Below are 22,165 nucleotides of genomic sequence, written 5' to 3'. Positions count from 1 at the left end.
GATTTCAGACAAAATGTATCTGAGAGGCAGACCTTATAGGCTACCATGCTTTCTTATTGTGCATTATCGATAATTAAGAAACTAGTTCAGTTATAACATGAAATGAAGAAGAACAGGAATGAGTAATATTCAGATTGCATAAGTTCTTCATGAAAACTAAAACCCGTTATTAATCAGCAGTGCTAATGTGTTAAGCAAGCGTTTACAATATCATACAGCATTCTTTAGAAACTCTCAAGCATACTTCTATAAACGTGTCCGTATAAATTCAAATTATGTTTGAATTGAAAGAAATTGATAATTGAAAGAGAGATAACTTCATTACCTTCTATCAGCTCAGACGAAAATTAGACCGGAATAATTAGCTGGAATATTGTGGAAAGACGAGGCCCAGTTTACTCTCAGTGGTAGAGTCAATATTCACAATTTTGTTATTGAATATGGACAAGAGACAATCCATCACATACACGAACTAAATCCTATTCTCAGCACATTCCATAGGCGCTTATTGGAACTTAATTGTTCAATCTGTTTGGAGGTTATAATAATTTCCTTTATAATAACTTATAAAACAAGAACAGAATAAGTCCAATTTATTTTAGCATTTAAAATACATTTTAAATTTAACTCTTCTGCACAACAGTTTCCAATTGAAGCAGATATTTACCCTAAACCTGAGGTCTCCCACAGGAGGCGCAGCATACGGGATTCCATTATAAGAACAAAATTCTCTTCCATGATACGAAGTCATGAGAGCTCCTCTGGCTGTGCCTTGAGCGATGCTTGCTAGACAGTCTGCATGAGCCCGTGCAACCAGCAGGAGCATCAGGCTTGTAAAAACTAGCACACCTAACATACTGGTAACTGCAAAAATCATAGCCACATGCAGCATTGTTTGATTATAAATTACTTGCGATTGGGAATTCATGGTTGGTAATAATGTATAATTTGTTACTAACAGTGTACATTAATGTTTAATGTTCTAAAGACAGTATTTATAATAGCATGGTTATGGATTCAAATATTAAGGAATGAAATGTAACGATTATAGCAATATACCGGCTCCAGAAATGAAACTCTAGCTATCAATACAGGTATATTCGAAATTATTACAAGGTTTCTGTATACGATTGATGGGGATTTCAATTGATTACTATACAAACATACAGTAAGTAAGGTATAAATGTCAACTTTTAAGGTTAAAATCAACTCAAACAATTGTTACCTTTTAAATGAATTCGATATGAGTCCCATGAACGATTCTACACATGTAAAAATTTTCAGTTTCCGTTCACACTTGATCAAGTTCTACACATTTTGGGGAGAGCATGTTTATTGGGGAGAGCATGTTGATAATGTTACGGGTAAAGCATGGAGGGCACTTCACTTTATTATGAGAATCTTGAGAAAGGCTAGCCCCAAATCGAGAGAAATAGCATATCTAACGTTAGTGCGACCGTTAATGGAATACGGAACTACGTGTTGGGATCCCTATAGAATATATCAGATAAATTCCTTAGAAAGAATCCAGTATAGGGCAGCGAAATTTGTTAAAGATAAAAGAGAAGATGGAAACGATACGATAAAAGAACTTAGATGGGAAACTTTGGAAAACAGACGTAGGAAAACTAGAATAACATCATTGTATAGAGCACATCTAGGTCAGAAAGCATGGGTAGACATAACGGCTCGGTTAGAAAAGCCAACGTACTATGGTAGGAACGATCATGATTTTAAAATCAAATGTAGGAAACAGAAAACGGATGTAGGTAAATTCTCATTTTTAAATAGAACTATAAATGATTGGGATGACCTACCTGCAGCGGTCTTTGAGGGCTGTCCTTCCTTAAGGAGATTCAAGAATAATTTAAAAAGTTGTATATAAAGTGAAAATTAAAATTAAGGTGACATTCAACATTTAATTTTTTAAGGTGACATGAATTTATCTAGGCTGACGAGTTTACTTCCTTGGTTTGAATTGTAAATTATTTAAAAATAGCGTGTAAGAGGGCCTTAGACTAGAAATGTTTAGTTTAAATGTAGTTCTGTTTATAAGTATGAATAAGGATGTAATTATTTGACTTATTTGAACTGTTGTATCAGTGAAGCGAGGTGAGTCAGTGAAGTTATGGTTTTACAGTGCAGTGAACAGTTCCGATCAGTGATAATTTATAGTGTCAATGAAATGTGTTCTATAGTGTCAGTGAAATGAGTTACAGAGTGTCAGTGAAATGTGTGCTAAAGTGTCAGTGAAATGCGTCATAGTGCCACTACAGGGAATGAGATGAGAGTAAAGTGAAAGACTATTGAAACTTATGTAGGACCTATAGATAATTATGTAGGTTGTATTGTAAAATTAGGTATTTTATTTTATGTTTTATTATTATTGTGTTAAATTGTATTGTGCATTCTTATTGTATTGTGTGTAAAATTGTATATGTGTTGTAAAATTGTATTATGTATTGTAAATTTTATTGTGTATTGGTTATCATTTTATTGTGTATTGTTAATATTGTATATACCACTGCCACCGGGTGCTTGCCCACTTGCAGTGTAAATAAATACATACATACATATAACGAAATTCAGTTTCCGTTCACACTTGATCAAGTTTTACACATGTAACGAAATACAGTTTCCGTTTACACTGGATCAAGTTCTACACATGTAACGAAATTCAGTTTCAGTTCACATTTAATCAAGATCATCGGAGTAATTCTTGCAAATATCTGATCTTCACTCTGTACACATCTTTTAGGTATCCCCCGCAAGAAATAGGCCTAGTCCAGCGAGATTATTCCCGAACTTCTCGTCGGCCATAGAATTGGACTAATTTTTGCATTCTACCGATTCGACATTACGATCCTGGTGCTCTATCATTCTGGTGTGTGATCTATAGTCCAGTGCCTTCAATTTCGTCAAATTGAGGAAAGACAAAATGTTCGAACATGTCCAGATAGCCTAAATGATGTTAGTGATGTTTGCTTCGACGAAAAATTACGGTTCCACCATAGTATTTGACATTAATGCACATCACACTTTGAGTCTGGGAGAGCTTCGGATGTGTTTCTGGATAACGTGACTATTTTTAGACTGCCATATTCGACAAGTGTGTCAATTCACACACTCATTAACATGAGACATAAGCCTTTCCTATTCCTAAAAGAGAATTTGTGTCCAAAAAAATTGGTTAATCAAAACTTTGTAGCATTCCAACGACGAATTGAGTTCTTCTCAGTTTATCATTCGGCTGAATGTGCTGAAGAAGCTGAATTTTATGCCTATGGATCTTTACGGTTCTCCCTACTACCTCCTCTACAGTTGATATCGACAAATATAATTCACTGTACGACACGGGATCTACTTTCGATGACTTTGCTCAAAAGGCTCTCTGATCTTTTCCACATCATCTTCCAACACCCTCGGTCTGCCAGTTTTTTCTCCTTTCTCTGCTCAACCTGTCTCCATGAACTTAAGACCACCGACGAATACAATTTTCATGCGGTGGATTTTTGTGATGTTTTCGTCTAAACTGTCTTTGTACATGTACCATAGATTTGTTCTCTACCAGCCACAAAATACAATTTATTGGTCTCTACTTCTACGGTATTTATTTTACAATATCACAAGAAATGAAAACTTACATATTCTCTCTCTCCTAACAACAAAGCAAAAGTGTACACAAGTTACTTCCTATAAAGAGTTCATACTAGTTTCAGCATTAATTATCAACCAGAAAGCATGACGTCACGTCATTATTATTGACTGTTGTCGCATATACGCAAACCTTTTGTCATGACGATTTCATTATTTTGATTCTCACAATGCTGCCACCCATAAGTGACGTTTACAGTCAACAAATGAAACTCCACCATTCATTCTCGGAAATCCTGTAGCCTATCTCATATCATGAGTGATGAAACAAAATCAGTTGTATAACACTCCAAATCATACATGTATCAGGAGAAGTGAACTATCATCCAATCAGAAAAGGGTAATGTGATTCCTCTACCGTTAAAGCTGGCTTATGAAATCGGATTTTGCTACTCACTATAGCTCCACAAACTCATCACGACGCTGGGTGGATACAAGACCCATACAATGACCGAAAATTTTATGAGGCAATTTCTTTCTCACGAAGACTCGAACCAGCCTTCATTCTCTAACGCTGGTCCACGGCCTTTAAACGAACTCAGCTACACCGCGAAACGAGTGAACAAATAAAAGGATAAGACTGATTCTGTTTTTTTACTTGGTAATTTAACGACGCTATATCAACTACGAGGTTATTTAGAATTGACTGAAATTGGTGAGAGAGAGAGAGAGATGGTATTTGGCGAAATGAGGCCGAGGACTCGCACAGATTATCTCACATTCGCTTTACGGTTGGAGAAACCTCGGAAAAAATATAATCAAGTTAATAGTCAAGCTGGAATCGAACCCACGCCCTAGCGCAACTTTGGGTCGGGAGGCAAGCGTCTTATTCACTCCGGTGACTCTGATTCTGTTAATGAACGTGTTTTGACACATAGGGTGTAAATGAATGACGCTTCAAAAATTAAAGGATATGGTGAGCATGTTTCATTAAGGAATCCATGGACGGAAATACGAAATAGCGGATCCACAGCGCTATTAAATATTTGATATTCTGTCTTTGTGATAGAAAACTTTCTACACATTGGGTTGGTAACACTTGAAATGATGTCATGTCACTGCTGAGGAAAGCAGAATGTCAACACAGAGAGAGTGATTGGAAGAGGAAGCCCAATTTCCTGCCTCAGCTCTCCCCTGATGTGACTCCTTCCGACTTTTTCGTAACGAGGTATGTGAAGAATGTTATGTACGAAATACCGGTGGAAACGGTGGGTGAGCATAATCAGCGCGTCTCCACAGCATTTGATACTATCTGAGGTGAGCGTGGAATTTTCCAGGTAGTAAGAGGAATCATGGTTCGTCGTTGCACACTTTGCAATAAAGTCGGCGGTAGTCACTTTGAACATTTATTATTAAGGTAGGACTAAAGGCAATGATATTCTCCGTACTTAAATTACTTCATCATTTTTTATGTTTAATGATTTATAATTCTGTTAGAACAGTGGATCCACCATTTCTCATTTCTGATCATGTGTTCCTTAGTGAAAGATATTGACCATCTGCTCCTCGACAATTCCTAAAACTTATGAAAGATTCATTTACATCTTTTATGTATGTATTTATTTACACTGCGAGTGGGCAAGCACCCGGTGGCAGTGGTATATACAATATTAACAATGCACAATAAAATGATAACCAATACACAATAAAATTTACAATACACAATATAATTTTACAACACATATACAATTTTACACACAATACAATAATAATACACAATACAATTTAACACAATAATAATAAAACATAAAATAAAATACCTAATTTTACAATACAACCTACATAATTATCTATAGGTCCTACATAAGTTTCAATAGTCTTTCACTTTACTCTCATCTCATTCCCTGTAGTGGCACTATGACGCATTTCACTGACACTTTAGCACACATTTCACTGACACTCTGTAACACATTTCACTGACACTATAGAACACATTTCATTGACACTATAAATTATCACTGATCGGAACTGTTCACTGCACTGTAAAACCATAACTTCACTGACTCACCTCGCTTCACTGATACAACAGTTCAAATAAGTCAAATAATTACATCCTTATGCATACTTATAAACATAACTACATTTAAACTAAACATTTCTAGTCTAAGGCCCTCTTACACGCTATTTTTAAATAATTTACAATTCAAACCAAGGAAGTAAACTCGTCAGCCTAGATAAATACATGTCACCTTAAAAAATTAAATGTTGAATGTCACCTTAATTTTAATTTATAAAACGTATAAACGTCCTGAAATGAATATAAGAATAGAATCAAAATGTTTATGAAAAGTGACACCGAATTATAAACCACTCCTTCCGAAATTTATAATGTCTGAAAACCTGTGGATTAATAAGTCGGGGAAGCCAAAGAGCTCAAACAGTGTTGTTTAGTCAACTGTCCGAAGAGAAGTTATGAACGTGACACCATTAAGGCATCACTCACAAAGCCAGGAGATAATAATGTTCCTTTCCCCATCCACTGGGTAGTAACATATCTCACTGATCAGACTTAAGATGTATTCAAACTCATTATTCATCCTCTCGCACATATTGTCAAGTAAAATGTATTGTCTGATAATTAGAGTCCTGCATTTGGTTGCTTTGAATACAAGTTAGGTGTACGTCGATAATACGAGCTTCTCTCGGTACGGAGAGCTAATTGCGAGTTAACATTCAAGCTGCAATGAAGTAGTCTCCCAGCACGCTCCGGTACTGTGTGTTTACATCTATTTATTTGTGTGCCTGTGTGTATAAATCGATGAACAACAGCAATAGTACTCATGTGCAAAATAGCACTTGGATTTAATACTACTAATAACGAAGTATTTATTTAAAGGCAACTTATATGCAATAAAATAATATTTTTACCAGGGATAGACAGAACTAAAAAAAATTCTGGAGCCAGCTCATTTATTTTAAGGAGTAGTACATTTTACTCATACATGCAATGAGAAAACCATTCGAGCTAAGATAAAGATACATTTACTATATTAAATATCTATGCACTGCAAGCACACGTTCTTCAGAGACGCTCTTTGTTCTTCACTGAAGCTATGGTAGTTACAATATCTTGAGATGCGATAAATGTAACATTATTAATCTGAAAGCATATTCGAATTTCTTCGTACAATCGCTTTTGTTAACAATTAGTCATAGTGACATAAGAGAAATCGAAGTCTTAAAAAAAAATATGAACTCGATAAAAAAAAATTCAGGTGCCATATAAAAATGTTTAGACGCCATCGAACCTGGCAACTGAAATTGGTCTACTCCTGATTTTATAATAAGTAAAACGCATATATATGATTTACATTTCATTAAAGTTTGGAATTAGGCCTAACAAATTAAAAAAAAACACATGTCAGCCCAAGCTTTAAATGAATCAAATTATAAAGACTGCGCACTATATTTTTATTTTTTATTTTATTTATTTATTTAATCTGGCGGAGTTAAGGCCATCAAGCATTCTCTAGCACACCACCAGAATACAAATAGACATATGCAAGAAACAAATACAGAGAGAAGAAGGAATTCTATACTAATAATAAATATGTAATCGAAATTTTTCTGGTAATTTTCGCTTTTCCAAAGATAATTGGTGTTAACATGTATAGTTAATCATCCTGAGACCGAAAATCGCTTTTTTTTTTTATTTTTGTTTGTATGTATGTATATCTGTCTGTCTGGAAGTTTGTTACCTTTTCACTCGATAATGGCTGAATGGATTTCAATGAAAATTGGAATATAAATTAAGTTCGTTGTAACTTAGATTTTAGGCTATATCGCATTCCAAATACTTTATTTAAAAGGGGGGTTATAAGGGGGCCTGAATTAAATAAATTGAAATATCTCCCTTATTATTGATTTTTGTGAAAAATGTTACATAACAAAACTTCTTTAAAAATGATTTCCGATAAGTTTTATTCCAAGAAAAATTTTGATAAGTCTGATATTTAAGGATATAAAAGAGTTTTAAGATAACAATACAATACATTTTCACCGCCGCCTCAGATTATAGCGTTGTTGTTCCATAACTCCTATATGCAAAATATAAATTGTTCAGTAGGAAGAAAAACCAGCTTTATTCATTCTATGGCAGTGGTACATAGGAGATCGTGAATTCTTACATTTTCGAAAAAAAGAAATATAATTACATATAGGAGATTGTATTATTTGCTGTCTCACTATTTGAGTTATTTAATAGAGCAAACATCTGAAAATCTATATGTCACATAGGAGTTATTGCAGGAACGACGACGATGGCTATAATGAAATAAAAACAAATGACTCCGTCTATTTAAGGCGGCTTTGACGTTTATCAATATTAATATAAAGAGAATATTTGTGTATTTGTATGAAATAATGTCACCTTCACCATTTGAAATTTGTAGTTTCTCTAGATGGATGTAATGCTACATATGAGGACTGAGGTAAAATTAAAATAGATCTTTACGCACAGAAGACTTTATATTCTGTCGAAATATTGTATAGCTTGAATTATTGCAACTTTATTTTGTCCACATAAAATATTATAATTTTATACACTCATTTTACCATAGAGATCACTGGAGCTGAGTTATTTTAAAAGGTGTCACGAAATGGCGTTCCTGCGCTCATAATTTACCCATATTCGTTTCCTGTGTTTCTTAAAATAATATTTATGTAAGGTACCTTATTTTTTTATTTGCATAAACAATGATATACAACCGAGCGAGTTGGCTCAGGCGGTAGCGTTTGAGACACGCATTCGGGAGGTCCCGGATTCAAACCCCGTGGCCGACCCATCTGACTGGGGTTTTTCATGATTTCCCTTAGTCATAAATGCAAATGCCGGATTGGAAAGATAAATGCCATGGTTCATCACCGCCTCAATTACCAGTACCAAAAACATTAATCAAAGCCTATAATCAGTTACACGAACACAAGCCATCTACAACACACAATAGAAACAGGAACTCAACAATAGTAAAAACGGCCTACTGCTATACCCACACATTCTAAACATGCGACATGACCAAGGATGTTAAGGCGTGAATAAAATAAACTTAACAAAAAAAAAATTCACAGTATGGTTAACATAAATATTATCTTCGTACACAATCAACGCTATTAATTTGGAGTGATTTATTAAAGGATGCATTCAAGATTAATTTAGAAAAATTTTAAACGAATTATCCTTGCACCAATAACGGATGTTCTCTGAACCAAATTATCATATTTTAATTATTTGCATGTAACAACAATTAAGAAACATGTTAAAGGAATTATCATTGCAACAAATGAATGGTCTCTGGACCAAAATGATAGCATTTTAATTATATAAATACAATTTAAATTAAGTAACATATTAAACGATTGATCCTTCTATCAAACACGGATGTTCCCTGGACCAGATGTCCTATTTTAATTATATAATTACTTTATATTTATTTCTAACAAATGCAGCGGAGCGCACGGGTACGGCTAGTATGAAATATAAATAAAATTACGGATATAAATACAAAAAGTCCAAATGGAAAAAGAATGAGAGAAATAAAAAATATATATACTAGTACGAAGATAAGATTACAATGAGCACAAAATGTACTAATACACTATATTGTCTACCTACTTTACGAGTCTCTACACATTACAATCAATGACTGTAAACTTTTTAAGTGTTTTCAAATGAAAAAGTTCTTATTTCTTATAAAATGCAATTTCTTCTTTCCTAATGAAGTGCTCGCTACCAAATTCTTCAATTAGAACGTTAATCTTAGGCTCCAAGCACCTAGCTTTGTTTTGTTTTCGTATGTTCACGTATACTGTTGTTGCGGGTTGTTTGGAGACTCTAGGTAACCAAACACTGGTCTCTACTTTTAAGAGATGTAGCCTACGTATCAGCTAGAATCTCAATCAGAGGTAGCCCAAACAATATAGACTATAAATTATATTTATGCAATCCTAGCATTATGAACAGGTTGTTGCTACATCCTAGAACTTGTGTAATTGGCTTATTATGGCACACGTGCCAATAATAGCAATGACTTATTCGCTGTGACGTAATACCTGAAGGCTTGGGTGGGGATGAATTCAACTCCTCTGGCTATCTTGTTTACCACTCCTACGCGCCACGTAACAAGAAATCAAATGCAGGACAGAAGGTAACATATCATTTGTTTCCAATCTTTAACAAATTTGGTATAAGTTTTTTAATATCACATAAAACAGTCTGTGGTTCAGAAAAACTATATTAACAAGATAAAGGAACATTTGTAACATAAAATTTGATCATCTGTTTATCTTTATTCAATGCCAATGCCAGCCGCAACCAATCGATACGATCAATACGAACATATAAACACTTAAGTCAGCTATATATACCGAATTATTTCATAATTTATTTTCTACAATTTATAATGCTAAAGTGTTGTATCCAACTCGTGGATAATCTTATTGTGACTCTCGTGATGGCTTTTAATACATATTTTCTATGTATATGTTGTAGTTTTAGAATTTACCTAATGAAATGGATAGTACGCTGAAGATGTCGGTTTTTAATAATAAAGGACATGAGAGATACTGAGCGTATAGCTAAGTTTATAATTATTGCAGTACGATGTATGGGTAATTTTCATAAATTTCCATTTAAGTGACTCAATATATGTAAATTATTCTTATACCCACTTGTACTGTAAGAACGATATGATATAAAAATATTGCTCTCATATAGTTTGTGAATATTTCTAACACATATCTTATAATATAATACCTCTCAATTTCATGAATATTCTATACACTTACCTGTTGAATACCTTGGAAGTGAATGTGCTTGTTAAAATCATAGTATACACCTGTTTAAAATGCAACATCATTATTTTCACAAAGTGTCAAGCTGAACAAACAACTTTAGAGTAGAATGAGATAAGTTATTAATATAGTCGTTATCTTACATATTGTTATATTTGTTTTATTAGGCGATGTTATCAATATATCTCGTATCTGTTCCATTGAAATTGGTATAGAAAACCAATGTCATTTACTTGAAAGTTTTTTTGTGATTACGTAATTCAATGACATTGAACAATTTATTACGAGATTTCACCTGAATTATATCAGTATCCCATTATCTTGGATTTTAGTTAAAGTTTGAAATGAATCACTCGTTTTCCTACGTGAACGATGCGAAAAGAACATAAGCATATATATATATATATATTGATTTTTACAACCTTTTATTGATAATCTCGTTACTTTTCTAAACGTTTGTTGGTTTTTGACGAATTTGTTTTAACTTTACTGCTATTCACTGAACTTATTCTTTTACTATATTGAGCTCGGATACTGTCTAGTATTTATCTTGTTATACATTACAAGCTGTACTTTTCGTTTACGACACCCAAGAAGCAGTTTTCGTAAAATGGCAATTAGTGGCAGTATTTCGCGATCTCGAATTTCACTAAGCAAATTCCGTTTAAATGGTCCAGCGACACTTTCGTGTAAACTACTATGAGAAGACATCTGGACAGAATTTTTATATTTCGATTGTACGTTTAAATCCGGGGATCAGTATGTCAGTGCAATGGAAAAAGTTGTGACCGATCCTAAATTTCAGAGGAAAGAGTAGATTGTATGTACGAAGAGCACGTACGGATCCCAAAAGAATCAACTCCTAGTGGATGAAGGAAACAGGGTATTGTGACAGCTGCAACGGGGTTTGAACACGCGTCCGACAGGGCGCGCGGCAGACGAAACGCTGGTACGGGGAGCATCTGCATGCTGAAGGGCAGAGGGGGTGTATTACGTCAACGCGACGAGGGGAGAGTGCGCGCACAGCTGCTACTTGCGGAGTGAAGGTGGGACGGACCCTCCCGAATCTTCTAGAGAAGTCCGTCCGAAGTGGAGATAGCGAGATGATTCGAGAATGGACACACGCGTCGAAATATCGCGAACTCGAACTTTCTAGGCTACGTCGCTGTGGTTATAAAAGAAGAAACGCGAGCGAACTTGAGCAGTTTCAGTTTTCAGTTTATTCAGTCAGTGAGTAAGCCAGAGCAAGCAAGCCAGTCTTGTGTACCGGAGTTCGACTCGAGTATGCGTCCGCAACTGTGTCAGCATCCGAAGGCCTGAGTTCGAGTGCAGTGGACCGCAGTTGGAGGGACCTGAGTTCGAGTGCAGTGGACCGCAGTTGGAGGGACCTGAGTTCGAGTGCAGTGAACTGTCTCTGAAGGTCTGTGGTTCGAGATACTGTGAACTCGAGTGACTGAGCTAGAAGAACTGTGAACTGAGAACTGACAGTTGTGATTTGTAAATAGTGCTTTGTAAATATTAGTTAAGATTAACAGTTCATTGTTGTTCGTAATAGTCCAAGTAAATTGTCATTGTCGTCAGTGGAGTGCTATAACGAATACTGTGTGGAGAGAAAATCCTATTGTTGACGAGAGCGTTTAAGGTGAATTGTAGAAAGGAATTATTGTTGAGATAATAAAGTTACATTGTTGTTGAGTTGAAATAAATTTACAGTATTTAAAAAAATAGTAATATTAAGATGACATGTTTTAAGGAAACATTTTCACGTCAAGCTATATTGCATAACTCTACTTTAGGAATTAAAGTCTAACTATCGGCGTGAAAGGCACATTTTCTGTATTAACGTTCAGAACGTGTTGAGTGACGACGAAGTTTCAGAAAAACTGATATTCACAGGTGAAGCTACGTTTCTCCTTACTGGTAAAGAAATGTCCATATTTGAGGACACATATACAATGTCCGTATTTGAGGATTAGAAAATACACACCACGATTTACAATCTAAACGGGACTCCTTTTGCATTACGAGAAAAAATGTTTTTGGCCTCCTTTTCATCGGAAGAAACAATGGCTACAACAGTATTTCTTGATATAGTGATTGATAAGGTTATGTTTCAGCTTAATGAGGACAGTGCTATAATTATGTAGTTGGAAGTGCCCTGGCCCATTTCCAAGTGGAAATGCGAAATTTCTTGAACAGCCTTCTTGAGCGGTGGATCGGATGTGATACGTCGCTGATCAAATGTCTTACATTAAGTGGCTTGTTCTCCTGACTTCACACCGTAAGATTTTTTTTGCGTGGTTTTGTGGAGTATGAAGTTTATATCCCTATTTTATCCCAGGCCATTAACGAATCCAACAAAACCATAATCAGGAATATGCTCCGTCGCGTGTGGCAGGAATTCTAATACCGGATTGATATCCGCAGGATAACAAGAGGACATCGTATTGGGGATTTATAACCCACTGTAAAATGCATTAAGTATGATATTTATACTGCATAAATAGCAAGGCTACTTTGGTGAACAGTGCCTGAAGCATACAATAAAAAGCTGAGATACATATTGATAATTTTTACAGTCAGAAACACTATGGACATACCGTGAACTGATAAGTTATAAACACGTTAATTTTGTTAAAATTTAGCAATATCTAAACTTGCTTGTTTTACTTAGTAGGGTATGACAGTATGCATGTATTGAGATAATATAGATGTATTCTTAAAAATAATGTTATGATCACACAAAATATAGAAGTGTAAAATATTCCTTATATCCTGTAGTATAAAGAAACTCTGTTTTCAAAACTGTAATAACTAGAGCCCGGATGGTTGGCAAAATGCCATTTTTACTGGGTGGAAGTAAATCATTATTTGCATAGATATAAATGTGTTTTGGAGTAAATCAAAGTGATAGGGCCAATTTTTGTTTTGCCTATTTTACCTTTTTAACGTGTTTCTTACTAATAAATGCCTTTTTTGTCATTTTTAAAGCAATATTTCTTGTTTATTTGCAATTTTCTAATTAACTGTAATGTAATGTGTAAGAAATTTAAATATTTGAAACAATGACTAACTTTACTAACAATAGTAAATAAAAGTAATTTATTTCGGTGTTTAATCTGCTAACAATCGTGCTTTAATACTATTGGTGTAATATGAATAATGATCGACAATCCACAGTTATAAATATAATATTGTCATATCTTCACGATACTATCATCAGCTTTATAATTTTAAACATTAAGCTCGTTCTCATAGAAGTGGTCACGTAGCATTTCCGATTGTTTGCTTTCATATTTTCAAATTTTACTGTTACAATTTTGTGCTACACGTGTTTATAATAGAGATGGGTAAAAAATAACACAACAGTTATTTTGGAACTGTTCCGGTCTCGGAACTGTTGCAAAAATGAACAGTAGGTCGGAACCTCCTGTTCCGAAATAACACTGTTCCGACTCCGAGCTGCTCACTTGCCCAGCTGTTGCGGGCTCGCAGTACCGCGTTGCACAAGGTATGTTCCGACTCCGAGATAACAGTCGGAACGTCGGAGCTCGTTCCGATGAACCAATGACAGCTGCGGTTACACTGTTCTCGTTGTTCTTTATGTTGTACTTGGAACTTCGTTGGATGAAGTTGGTACTTGAAACTCTCACGTGGTTGGAGGGGGGCGCATGGAAATTGAAATCCTTGCGGTGGCGTGAACTTTAATATCAACATTTGCAAGACTGGCCAATCATCTGTAATGTTATAGTAAGTATTTAATAATCTGTAATATTCATTCCCGCTTTATAGTTTATTTTACCATTAGTTGACTAATTGTGTTTTATAAACATTCTACAAAGTCATGAAGTACGCATACTATTATTAATTCATTGATCAGCTGATTCTATACAAAGGTTAAAGTCGTAAATGGTAATGAGTGGTTTAGTTACAATGTCTGTATGTCGTTTGTTGAGGTTAAGTCTGACAAGCACAAGTTTTTGTGATATCTTCTCTGTTGTCAAAGAACGACAAAAATGTAGCATTATTTGTTGGAAACTACCCATATATGTACTGATTTGGAGAGCGAGGTTTAATGCGAAGTTTAAATTACATTTTGGTAAAGATGCGATTCCAACATTTTACTAACCCACTGCGGGGTTTCCAGGTTTCAGTACTGCCAATATATATCTTTTTTATTATTTATGAAATTGTAATATTTATTATTATTATTATTATTATTATTATTATTATTATTATTATTATTATTATTATAACTGTGCATTAAGAAAAGTAAAAATAAAAATTAATGATTTGTTTTTTTTTATTATGTAATAGAGAGAACAGAAATTACGTAGGCCTACCATATGTTTTAAATGTTATGTTATTTTTTTTAGTTGGCTACCATGTCTTTATAACTTTATGTAGGAAAACAAAGTGTTGTATTCTGTCCTTGTAGTCAACAGCTGTTTAATTACTAACATTAAGCTTTTGAGTTCTGTCCGCATGCACAGCAATTTTCCAAAATCGATTCGAATGTGCATTGCAGTGCCATCTATAGATAAGAATGTGTACTATGTCATGCCTATGAGTGCTCCAGTGTGAGCTGCATGGTGAAGAGGGAGGGTACTGTACCGTTCGTTTGAACGACTCAACGACTCCGACTCATCTCCACTGGTGACTGTTATTTCGGAACTGTTATTTGGAACATAGTACTTTTTCCGGAACCGGAACCGTCGGAACTGTTCCCGGAAAAGAACAACTTCGCCCATCACTAGTACTGTACCGTTCGTTTGAACGACTCAACGACTCCGACTCATCACCACTGGTGACTGTTATTTCGGAACTGTTATTTGGAACATAGTATTTTTTCGGAACCGGAACCGTCGGAACTGTTCCGGGAAAAGAACAGCTTCGCCCATCACTAGTTTATAATTGCAGGAGAAAGAAATATGAGTGAAGAACAGTCAGTTATTGTCGGGTGACAGACGGTATAAGATCGTTTTAGCTAGAATGCCTGAATTCAGTAAGCCATTAAAAAGTAAACTTAATGCTTAAGTTTGTGAATTTGGTGCCCGTGTTTTCAACCGATGGAACAGATTTGTTACGTAAGGTTTGTGAAAAGACAGTTAATCACGAAGAAAAGTCTTTTATAAGTCAACACCTACGAAGTAAATATGTGAGTTATGTTGATATAATTTAAATTTATTGCTAAAATATGTTATGTCTTTTTAAAATTTATAATACCTTTTTCAAATGTTACTGTGCATTTTTTACCTTTTTATTGTCTTTTTTTTTCCTGCCTGTTTTAACTTTTACAAATGCCTAAACATCCGTGCTCTAGTACTAACTTTTTTAAAAAGTGATGTAGGCCCTACATATATACAACAACATAACAAACCCGTTAGTCTGTTTATTGTGAAGAACACAGAAAGTAAGACTAAACAAATAATTTGCTTTATTTCCTCTTCAATTAATCGTTCCCTCATCTTACAGTAATTAGTTAACAAATGTCTCTATGCGATGCTGTTTAATTTAAGCAAGCTAAAATCAGCAGCTCGGGCATAGTTTGCGAATTCTTACAAATTACAGTTCTCCTAATGAAACCGGAGGAAAATTTTATTTATCAATCTCTTATAGCTGTTGCACTATGAATTGAAGTAATTGTTTTCGGACACAAAAATGCATTATTAAATATCTAGAAATAAAATGATACGAAATAAAGCAGTATAAAATTAGCACTGGCAATATGCAGAAACAAGGTTTGAGACACATGCCTGAAACTCAGGAATTATCAGTGTTATCAACAGTCTTCCTTTGACAATCCGTATTACTGCTAAAAACTTTGAAAACTCTACAGAGTGAATCATAAGTAATTTAATTAATTTCAAGGGATTTTTCTTTGATATATTTCAAACAAAAGAGTCGAATGCAATTTTGCTCGATTTTGCGTCCTTTTCGAGATCAAATTTGTTTTATATGAAACATTTCATAGCTTGTTTTGGAAAATCCAGTGATTGAATTCCCAATATGTTTAGTCAGTTTAAGAGAGCAGTGTATTATGGTAATTTCATCCGAATAAATATAACTTTTCATTCTGCAAACGAATTTTTCAGTGTTACATTTATTCGGATGAAATTTCTGCACATTTAAATGACAAAACTGAAATTATTTCAATAATTTATTATCATAATACACTGCTCTCTTAAACTGACTAAACATATCGAGAATTCAATCAATGGCTTTCCAATAACACACTATAAAATACTTAATATAAAACAGTTATTGTCTCAAAAAGGAAGCAAAAACGAGCAATATTGTATTACACGTTTTTGTTTTAAATATCTCAAAGAATAACCACCGAAATTAATGACATTACTCACTGTTCACCCCATATATGCAGGGTAATTCACGAGGATTTACCGCCACTTATGGAGCTTGTCTCCGAAGACATTCTGAACAAAAAGATTCATGCAAACATGTGTCTTAATCTCGATACTTTCAGTTACACCAATTTGAAATTGTTTGTAAAATGCCATTATTCTTTAGTTCTAAAGATAAAATAAAATTACAGATAAGGAATAAACTATTCAGAAGTGTCATTTCTTTAATTAGATAGTAATCTGAAGCTAAAAATGTGTTGTGAATTCCATAGTTGCTTCGTACACAATTTTTCTTCGATTTTTAACTACAAAATTAAATTTTTCTTACGTATTTATCACAACAATTTTTACAAATCACGTCACTCGCTTAAATTCTTTAATGCTGTACGTTAGGGTGCATAATTAAACTGTAAATAATTAAGTTCCTAAAGTCGTATGATTTGTAACAATTTTTGTGATAAGTGCGTAAGAATGATGTAATTTTTAGTAAAAAATTAAAAAACAAAATCTATACATTTTTAGCTTCAGAACACTTACATACTTACTGGCTTTTAAGGAACCCGGAGGTTCACTGCCGCCCTCACATAAGCCCGCCATTGGTCCCTATCCTGAGCAAGATTAATCCACTCTGTACCATCATATTCCACCTCCCTCAAATCCATTTTAATATTATCTTCCCATCTATGTCTCGGCCTCCCCCAAGGCCTTTTCCCCTCTGGCCTCCCAACTAACACTCTATATGCATTTCTGGATTCGCCCATACGTGCTACATGCCCTGCCCATCTCAAACGTCTGGATTTAATGTTCCTAATTATGTCGGGTGAAAGATACAATGCTTGCAGCTCTGCGTTGTGTAACTTTCTCCATTCTCCTGTAACTTCATCCATTTTAGCCCCAAATATTTTCCTAAGCACCTTATTCTCAAACACCCTTAACCTATGTTCCTCTCTCAAAGTGAGAGTCTAAGTTTCACAACCACAAAGAACAACCGGTAATATAACTGTTTTATAAATTCTAACTTTCAGATTTTTTGACAGCAGTCTGGATGATAAAAGCTTCTCAACCGAATAATAAGAGGCATTTCCCATATTTATTCTGTGTTTAATTTCCTCCCGAGTTTCATTTATATTTGTTACTGTTGCTCCAAGATATTTGAATTTTTCCACCCCTTCGAAGGATAAATCTCCAAATTTTATAGTTCCATTTCGTACAATATTGTGATCACGAGACATAATCATATACTTAGTCTTTGCGGGATTTACTTCCAACCCTATACCTTTACTTGCTTCAAGTACAATTTCCGCGTTTTCCCTAATCGTTTGTGGATTTTCTCCTAACATATTCACGTCATCCGCATAGACAAGAAGCTGATGTAATCCGTTCAATTCCAAACCCTCTGTGTTATCCTGAATTTTCCTAATGGCATATTCTAGAGCAAAGTTAAAAAGTAAAGGTTGTAGTGCATCTCCTTGCTTTAGCCCGCAGTGAATTGGAAAAGCATAAGATAGAAACTGGCCTATACGGACTCTGCTGTAAGTTTCACTAAGACGCATTTTAATTAATCGAACTAGTTTCTTGGGAATACCAAATTCAGTAAGAATATTATATAAAACTTCTCTCTTAGCCGAGTCATACGCCTTTTTGAAATCTATGAATAACTGATGTACTGTACCGTGATACTCCCATTTTTTGTCCAATATCTGTCGAATACGAAAAATCTGATCAATAGTCGATCTATTACGCCTGAAACCACACTGATGATCCCCAATAATTTCATCTACATGAGCCAATTAAATAAATAGTACTTTTGAATACTTCTTTCTCTATTTGGAATATTCTTTTACCCATAAAACTGAAGAAAAAAGGTATTTTACTAACAACTTCAAATTAGTGTATCCCTGAAAATACTGAGATTAGGACACATGTTTATATGACATTTTTTGCTCAGAATGACTTCGGAAATAAGCTCCGGAGGTGACGGCAAATCCTCGTGAATCACCCTATAGATATTCGAGAGACATGTCATAATACTAGAGCATGAGATCTCTTCTTACGCATCCTGTTTAGGGCTACGGGAAGAGAATAACACTCTGTTAACATTGTGCCTGGAACTTAGCAACGAAAACCTCTTTGATAACTCAGTTGGCAGAGCGCTGGCTAACAATGACTGGGATCGGAGTTGAAATTTCAGTGAGTGTTGTGACGCGTAGTTAACTTCTGGGCTCAGGTGATATGGTAAATCAAACATGGCTTGGGATTAGTATCACTCACGTATTCACTTTAACCTATGGCTATTTAATTGCATAAAGATAAAGCCTGAACTAATCCGTACCGGTACAATATACAATTTAATCATTCATAATAATCTGCCCAAGGCCAGATATTTCATTGCAAACCCAGCATTCTCCAGTTTTTCCTATTTTCTGCCCACCTCTTAGTCTTCGCATATGATCCATATATTTTATTGTCGTCTATTATTTGATATCATCTTCTCCCCGAACTTTTCTCCCATTCAGCACTTCTTCCAGTGCATCCTTCAGTAGGCAGGGACAAGCTCCGCCTCGCGTGGTAGAAATTCGAGTACCGGAAGGACATGGGCAGGGTAACAAGCTAGGAGCGTAGGGGAGAGTCGGGTAGTATCGGACATCGGGTAGTATCGGACAGTGCGTTTCTTTCATCTACCACCATATGGTACTACCTGAATGACATGGTTACATTTCTCTATGCGACATCACAGAAACGTAACCATGTCAGTCAGGTACTATCATCGTGTGGTAGATGAAAGAAACTCACTGTCCGATATTACCCGATGTCCAATACTACCCGACTCTCCCCTATAGAACATTTGTAACACACTGAACAACTTTGATAGTCAAGTGACAATAAAAAACGTTTCCACCTTACATTTGTAAGTCACAATAGTTTTTATTAATTTCGACAATAATTCAGTCAATACAATGGCCTATTACGCCTAAAGTTAGAAACATTAAATATATCTTATTACGTATCTAATCTACTGTGGTGAACAGTGCCTTCATTACATAATAAGGTAAGAAACGTTTCATAATTTTCAGTCACAAACACTGTGGATACATTTTATATTGAGCTATAACTGCGTGAATTATTTTAGAAGTTAGTAATAATTCAACTTGCTTTCTTTATTCCGTAGCTAATGCTGGTATTGGTATATGAGTGTATTGTAAGAAAGTAATATTGTGTCCTCCCCATAATGACCAGATGAAGATACATATAATAATTAGGTATAATCGTACAGTGGCGAGCGGTGATCCAAAATATAGGTGCAGCAATTTCCTAGGAGATGATGTTGTTGATGATGATGATGATGATGATGATAATATAATAATAATATTATTATTGCTACTTATATCATGTTACTACTACTAGTACTACTACTACTACTACTGCTGCTGCTGCTACTACTGCTACTACTACTGCTGCTGCTGCTACTACTGCTACTACTACTGCTGCTGCTGCTACTACTGCTACTACTACTGCTACTACTACTGTTACTACTACTACTACTACTACTACTACTGCTACTACTGCTACTACTGCTGCTGCTGCTACTACTACTGCTACTACTACTGCTACTGCTGCTACTACTACTGTTACTACTACTACTACTACTACTACTGCTGCTGCTACTACTGCTACTACTACTACTACTACTACTGTTACTACTACTACTACTACTACTACTACTGCTACTACTGCCGCTGCTGCTACTACTGCTACTACTACTGCTACTACTGCTACTACTACTGCTACTACTGCTACTACTACTGTTACTACTGCTACTACTGCTGTTACTACTACTGCTACTACTACTGCTACTACTACTACTACTACTACTGTTACTACTACTACTACTACAGTTACTACTACTACTACTGTTACTACTACTACTACTACTACTACTGCTACTACTGCTGCTGCTGCTACTACTGCTGCTGCTGCTACTACTGCTGCTGCTACTACTGCTACTACTACTGTTACTACTACTACTACTACTGCTACTGCTGCTGCTGCTGCTACTACTGCTGCTGCTACTACTGCTACTACTGCTGCTGCTACTACTGCTACTACTACTGTTACTACTACTACTACTACTGCTACTACTGCTGCTGCTGCTGCTACTACTGCTACTACTACTACTACTACTACTGTTACTACTACTACTACTACTACTACTACTGCTACTACTGCTGCTGCTGCTACTACTGCTACTACTACTGCTACTACTACTACTACTACTACTGCTACTACTACTGCTACTACTACTACTACTACTACTGTTACTACTACTACTACTACTACTACTGCTGCTGCTGCTACTACTGCTACTACTACTGCTACTACTACTGCTACTACTACTGTTACTACTACTACTACTACTACTACTGCTACTACTGCTGCTGCTGCTACTACTGTGCTACTACTACTGCTACTACTACTGTTACTACTACTACTACTACTACTACTACTACTACTACTACTACTACTAATAACACCACCACCACCACACTTACTAATAGCAGCTGTTACAAAAAATTGACTCAACTGTACTACAGCATCAGTTTTATCGGAAGTTGAACTCCATCCTCCTTTCTTACGAAGGACATTGATCACTTTAACCCTGCCCAGGTCGATGGCATGTAAGTGTGCTTAAATGCGACAGACTCATGTCAGTAGATTTACTGGCATGTAAAAATTCCTGCGGGAAAAAAATTCTGACACACCGGTGATGCTAATATAACCTTGGCAGTTACGAGCGTCGTTAAAATTAAACCATAACTTTTTTCGACATTTTAAGTATTTCTGATGTTCTGTAGCAAACTAATATTATTATTGTGGCCAACTGTGAAATTCTGTTCTGTCTTTTACTATTATGCGTGTAGTCTGTATGCTTATTCTTTTCAACGCCGAAAATGACCTTCTTACAGGCCTGTTTTCACGGGAACCATACACATCAACGAAACTAATAGTATTAGTTGTAGAATACTGGATGCTAATTTATCACGATATAGTTTCAACAATTCAATGCCTGCACAATGAAAATGACTTGTTTAACAGATATTAAATAACAAACGACATTACATTGTAACAATAAGACGCCATTACTAATACTTACTTACAAATGGCTTTTTAAAGACCCCGGAAGTTCATTGTCGCCCTCACATAAGCCCGCCATCGGTCCCTGTCATGAACAAGATTAATTCAGTTCCTACCATCATATCACATCTCCCTCAAATCCATTTTAATATTATCCTCCCATCTACGTCTCGGCCTCCCCAAAGGTCTTTTTCCCTCAGGTCTTCCCAACTAACACACTATATGCA

The 22,165-nt window shown here is 35.3% G+C and overlaps 1 protein-coding gene across 1 annotated transcript in view; it reads right to left on the bottom strand.

Annotated features, from left to right (window-relative positions):
• LOC138705181 (juvenile hormone esterase-like) overlaps positions 1-10,553 on the bottom strand; it is a 54,378-nt gene extending 43,825 nt beyond the window's left edge. The window contains exons 1-2 of the mRNA XM_069833890.1: positions 10,438-10,553; positions 668-864 (exon numbers count right to left, since the gene is read on the bottom strand). Of these exons, the coding sequence (XP_069689991.1) occupies positions 668-856 (189 nt within the window). The 5' untranslated portion in view covers positions 857-864; positions 10,438-10,553. The remainder of the gene's footprint in view (positions 1-667; positions 865-10,437) is intronic.
• Positions 10,554-22,165: the final 11,612 nt, after the last annotated feature.

The sequence above is a fragment of the Periplaneta americana genome, chromosome 8 (assembly GCF_040183065.1).
Source record: "Periplaneta americana isolate PAMFEO1 chromosome 8, P.americana_PAMFEO1_priV1, whole genome shotgun sequence".
Lineage (NCBI taxonomy): Eukaryota > Metazoa > Arthropoda > Insecta > Blattodea > Blattidae > Periplaneta > Periplaneta americana.
This window is presented reverse-complemented; position numbering and strand designations above follow the sequence as displayed.